The sequence below is a fragment of the Amblyomma americanum genome, chromosome 4, assembly GCF_052857255.1.
Source record: "Amblyomma americanum isolate KBUSLIRL-KWMA chromosome 4, ASM5285725v1, whole genome shotgun sequence".
Classification (NCBI taxonomy): Eukaryota; Metazoa; Arthropoda; class Arachnida; order Ixodida; family Ixodidae; genus Amblyomma; species Amblyomma americanum.
In genome coordinates this window covers 177,196,570-177,202,446 of record NC_135500.1, presented here as the reverse complement: position 1 = coordinate 177,202,446, position 5,877 = coordinate 177,196,570, and the positions used below count along the sequence as shown (strand labels likewise).

Below are 5,877 nucleotides of genomic sequence, written 5' to 3'. Positions count from 1 at the left end.
TTTTAATACTGTCCACGACAATAGCAGTGCTAAAATGCATTTAGTGAGACTACTCATGAGCAATAGCTGAATCAATCAATCAATCAATCAATCAATCAAAGGAAGCTTTATTTCATAATTCACAAAAAAATTGTACAAAATATTTGGACCGATAGCCTACATGGCTAGTGTCCGGTCCAATACAAATCAAGTCATTTAGGCATTCAGGCAACCACATAAATATGTAAAGTGAAAAAAAAAAAATGAAAACAGCGAATTAACACAGCAAAAGCATCCAGTGTCCGATCGCATGCAAAAACAAAGCATTTTGGCAAACGTACAAGGAAGGTATACACCGGCATTTTAAGAAACACAGAAACACAAAAAGGAAATCACATGATTACTTGATTATGCAAGAAATATAATTTAGAAGATAGTTTAAAATTTCTGGCAAGCTTTATTTCCAATGGCAATGTATTCCAGACTTTCGTCCCAATGAACTCGATTAATCTCTCACCGTATGTGTTGTGATGGATCGGAAGATTAAAATTACCATTAGCAGCATGTCTTGTGTTGCGAACAGGCAAAGTGAATAAGCTCATCGGGAGTGGAGAGTTAGTTGTTAACATGCAGTTTACTAGAAGGGAGATTTTATAGTCGCGTAGGGCGGAAAATTTTAGTACTCGAACTTCTTCAAACAGATTGTTACTTGGATGATGCAATGGAGAATATGTTATAATCCTTAGTGCTCGCTTCTGTAACCGTTGCAGAGGTGCGAGATAAGTTGAGTATGTGTGGCCCCATGATTCGCAGCAATAACTCATATGACAATGAACGAATGAGAAGTACAAGCTTCGTAATATGTTGCGAGGAAAGTATTGTCTAGCCTTAATAAGGACGTAGCAACCAAACGCAGCTTTATTACAAACGCTGTTCACTTGATTCTTCCAGTTAAGGTTATTGTCAAAGATAACACCAAGATATTTAAATGAAGGAACTGATTCGATTATACAATTGTTCAAGGAAATCCTAATATGGTTAAAGTCAACGTTTCTTCTTCTTGTATGGAAGACGACATATTTAGTTTTCGCAACGTTCAATGTTAATCTATTGTTACTGAACCAGTTGGAAACAGTCATTAAATCCTGCCTCATGTCGTCTTGCATCGCAGAAACCGATTTACCTGTGAATATGAGGGCCGTGTCGTCTGCATACATGAGAACCTGCGAAAGCGAGACTGAACCTGGAAGATCATTTATATAGATGGAAAACAGTAGAGGCCCCAGGGCAGATCCTTGGGGTACTCCGCATTTTATATAGCTATATGTAGATTCAAGGTTGTTAATTACCACTTTCTGTTGTCGACCTGATAAGTAACTGGTGAAAAATTGCAGTGTGTCATCAACAATCCCATAGGTGGCTAGTTTCCTCAGTAATATTGGATGTGATACAGTGTCGAACGCCTTCTTCAGGTCTAAAAATATACCAATTGCGATTTCGTTTTTATTAAGAGCTGAATTTATCAACTGGGAAAGCGTTAGAACGGCTGTAGAGGTCGACCTGTTTGGGACGAAACCGTGCTGCTGGTGACAGATGATGTTATACTGACTAAGGAATATTTTTAGTTGAATGGCAATTAGTTTCTCAAAAAGAGTATTTAGAATGCTTAGTACAGATATTGGACGATAACTACTTGGGTTGTTTTCGTCTCCAGATTTATAAATAGGCACAACTTTCGCGATTTTTAGAATGTTTGGGTAGCAACTAGTCTCTATAGCATGGTTAAATATATGGCATAGTGGGTTGGACAGAATGTCGATATTATGCTTTAAAACTGAAGTCTGAATACTGTCGTGCCCAGCCTTACCTCAGGCTTTTTCTAGAGGCAGACAATCTTTGCACCGATTTGCAAATTGCTTGTCCCGTTGCCTATCCTAACATAAAGACTCAATTACTTTTTGTTACTCCACAGTCCTTTCCCTGCTGCTCCAGTTTCCAGTCGCCTGAATCCCAAACTTATTCTTGTGAATATTGATCGATAAATTGGTTTTAAATGTACTTGCACTTGATAGCCGTATTTACAGAGCTGGACAACTGTGCGCTAATGATTTGTTCATTTAAAGCACATTATGCTAGGTTTGTATAAAGTTCACACAATTTCGGCTGTATACAATAGTTGAGTAGCACTCATCGCCATTCACTCTGCAGCAGCTTTACAGCTGACAATATAAAAATAAAAATAATATATAAATATTTTAATGACATGTGAGAGGGCACACAGCACATAACATTGCAAAGTGCACTAGAAGACGCAGCTGATTTAATGTGTTTTACTGTACACGTAATTGAATACACCAGTGCTAATGGTGACACTCATTTTTTCTTCTTTTTGTGCTGTTTTTCTTGTGTTTCTGTCTCCTGGGGACGTTTGTTGATGCTGAAAAGTTGGAGACAAAAGTAAGACATCAGCCTCTTTGTTACTGCAGGAAATATAAGTCACAAACACATGTGAGACAGAGAACAAGTAGTTAAACACTAAATTGCAACTGGCACACCCAGTGGCGAAATTGTGGTTGTTTAAGTAAAAATTAGGGTGAAGGGGTTCTGAAGTTAAGAAATTTTCTGTGGAAAAGCATGAAAAATGCCAGTTTTTCGACAAAGAAAGTCCAAGAAATGCATTGTACAGACAGGACCACCCCTCCAAAAGTTGCCCATAAATATGCCCCTGGGTGCACCCCAAGACACAACCCAGACACACAAGGAGGGTCAACACACAACCAAACAACATCGCAACCATCAGTGGATGAACTCTAAAAAAAATTAGGATTGCACTTAAGTCTGCTTATGAAAGGAAATGCGAAAGGCTTTCGCTGTGCTTTTTTTCGCCATTCATTCTTTTTTTCATTTTCTTTATTTTTATGCTTTTATCTCCGTTTCCCAATTTTTTAAAATTTATTTCTATTTTACCTTTTTTTTTCTTCGAATCCCCCCCCCCCCCCCCCCCCCCTTTGTTTGAATGACAGGTGGAGTGGACACTTCTTGTACACGTTTCCTGCGCACACTCATGAGGCAAAAGGGTTTCGTCTTAAAAATGGATCAAGAAAGAAGCAATACGCCCATCAGGCAGGGAACACGCACGTCTTGATGCTGACAAGCTGCTTGCCAGGCTGCTCCAATGCACTCTTCCACTCAGACTCGGAACCCTTGATGCTGTACTGGCTCAGATCCATCTGTTGCAGCTTCTTCAGCTCCTTTTTCTGCCGATCCTCAATTTCTTTGGCTGCACCAGCCTGTGAAAAAATAGCAGGCAGAGCAAAGCAGAACTGTGAGTACACCTGAAATAATAAGATACAAAAGCAGCGTTCCTGCTTTATGACCTTTGAGAAGAAGAAATATCGTATTCAGCCAGAAAGTAGGCAATCCATGCACAGTTTTCTTGGATTTAGACGAAGGTCAGCCTTCTTTATCTGCTAAAAACAAAATGGGTGATGAGGCAGAGGAAGTGCTCTTTGATTAAATAAAATTAGAGACATTAGCCTGGTATAATATACCTGTCAGGTACACAAAGTGAAACTGATCGGAATGAAATGAGAAATGCTCACACCATAGCCGTGAACACGCACATGCACACGAGATGTCGTACATAACTAAGGAATCTTCAAATTGCATTCAACGCATGCAGTGCTGACATGGGTCCACCATTTGAGTGTTTTTTTTTTTTTAACTCGACTCCGGCTATCACTCTGCACCACTGCAAATATGAAAAACTTTTGTTTGCCCTCATTTGATATTCATAATGGACAGATTTTGCCCAGAGCTAACTATGGATACCAGCTGCCCATCAGCTGAAAAAGAACTCTCAGCATCTACACAGTCAGCACTCCACTGAAGATCAACAGCCCCTGTCCTGCAAGCACAACACTCACCAGTTCCTCGTTGAGCGACTGCAGCACAGGAGTGAGCTTGGCAGCAGCGCCGGTGGACCGTGGCAGTGCCTCGTCGAGTGTCTTCTCGAGCACCCCACGTAGGAACTGGGAGCACTTCCGCACCACCCTGTTAAACAGGCCCAGCAGCTGTGTACATGGCAAGTCCAGCACCTTGGACAAGGCATCCGCAGTGCTGTGCTGGAGACCCAGGCTCAACAGGATGGCCTGTAAAGTTGACAAGCACACGCGCACAGTGTTTGTAAGCACAAGGTGTACGATGTTGCCATTGGGTTTGTAAAAAAAGTTCTTAAAGTTGCTTTAATTGTGCGGTTTTTCTCATTCATGTGACCTTCTGTCACACTACGAGCACCCCAATCACTGATTGAAATCAAAATGCCACACTGCAGTTTCTCCAAACACCCACATGCTGCAGCAAAAAACATTTATAATGAATTAAAAACAATTTATTAAAATTAAAAAACATCCTGTGGCCTCTGCACATTTCTAAGGGTTGATGTGTAATTTATTTTAGCAGTACATTCCTCATATGAAAAGCTCGCTGACAAAGAAGAAGTGAGAATGTCAGCTCACGGACTGCACAGCCGAAAGGTGCATATCTCCAAGGTTCTTGAGGAAGTACTGTTGGGCCAGTGATGGCAGCAGGTCAGTGATGAGGTGGTGGTCAACCAAGTTTTGGGCGTACAACTCCAGTCGTTTGATATCATAGACGGAGAACAGACGCTCCACTTCCTCCAGGGTAAGGACTACAAGAGAAAAGTAAGCCAGTGTAGGTCAAACGAAGGAAACAAACTTCAAAGACAGTCCATGGCTCTCCCTTGATGTAGCGAGAGGTACAGTTGAGCCCCCTTATAACAAAAATGACTGCCCTGCACTATTCGGTTGCTATATCCAGATGATTGCAGTAAGTGGACTGGTAATAATATACTGTATTTAATTACATAATGAACTGAACCCTCTTTTTTTTTTCCAGAAAAGTTGCCATCAATATAAAGGGAGGGTTCATTACAAGGGCGAAAAAGTTTTGATAGTTTTTTTCGTGAGAGTCGAATTTTCATATCATACGCGCACCTGACTGCCCACCCATTCACCGTTAACAAAACCACGCAGTCAGCCGCATTCATGTTGTTGTTTAGCATCATCTGCTTCTAAAGGTGTTTGCTGTATAATGGCATGACTCGCGATTTTGTGATAGTTGACAGCGTTGGCCAATTATGGCGAGATAAAGCGAACATGCTCAACACTGGCCCTGAAGGCCAGGTGCGCGTTTTTTATACAAGGTTAAAAAAACTTGCGGGATGCCTACGAGTGCGTAATGCGAATGTTTAAGCATCAGCCGAGGTGTGAGAGGGGTTGGACATCTTCGCCTCCTGCCTCGAACTCGCCAAATGTCTTGGGGGGCCTGAAGGTCCTGCTTCCTCCAAAGCACTTCAGAGAGGATGTTTTGTAGTGTTCTGGTTTAAACTGCTACACTCTTCTCTAATGCTTAAGCGCTCGTCGACTTTCTAAGCATACACTGGTGCAGGTAGGCATGCAGCAGTGCACCGAGCAAGTCACTGCCGCCGGCACAACTGCCAAGTTCGCCATGTATGCCATCCCCGCAGGAGCTCTTATCAAAAGCAAAACTTATGCACTGTCTATGCAGAGTCCACAAGTCACCATCAGTCCAGCCAAGTTATGAGGCCGCTTGGGACATTTTCATGGCGCTGTCCATTTCCGCTTCAGTTAGGAAACAATGCAAGCATGTTGAGCGTCATGACCAACGGGGCAATCGAACCCGTGCATTCAGGCCTAAAGCATCATACAATGAAAGGCTGCTTCTAATTATGGGTCAAGTATCAGCCAAACGCGAAATCTGTACCCATCAACAAGGTTATTTCGGTGTCTACGGTGGTTAGGTTTTGCAGAGCTGTCGTGTTTGCTAAGCGCTAACCGGTGGCAGCATACCGTGGAA

At 42.0% G+C, this 5,877-nt stretch overlaps 1 protein-coding gene across 1 annotated transcript in view; it reads right to left on the bottom strand.

The window, feature by feature from the left end:
• Positions 1 to 2,294: 2,294 nt before the first annotated feature.
• l(1)G0020 (RNA cytidine acetyltransferase l(1)G0020) overlaps positions 2,295 to 5,877 on the bottom strand; it is a 29,698-nt gene continuing 26,115 nt past the window's right edge. Inside the window, exons 16-19 of the mRNA XM_077662381.1 lie at positions 4,497 to 4,669; positions 3,906 to 4,130; positions 3,118 to 3,269; positions 2,295 to 2,416 (exon numbers count right to left, since the gene is read on the bottom strand). Coding sequence (XP_077518507.1) covers positions 2,353 to 2,416; positions 3,118 to 3,269; positions 3,906 to 4,130; positions 4,497 to 4,669 — 614 coding nt within the window. The 3' untranslated portion in view covers positions 2,295 to 2,352. The remainder of the gene's footprint in view (positions 2,417 to 3,117; positions 3,270 to 3,905; positions 4,131 to 4,496; positions 4,670 to 5,877) is intronic.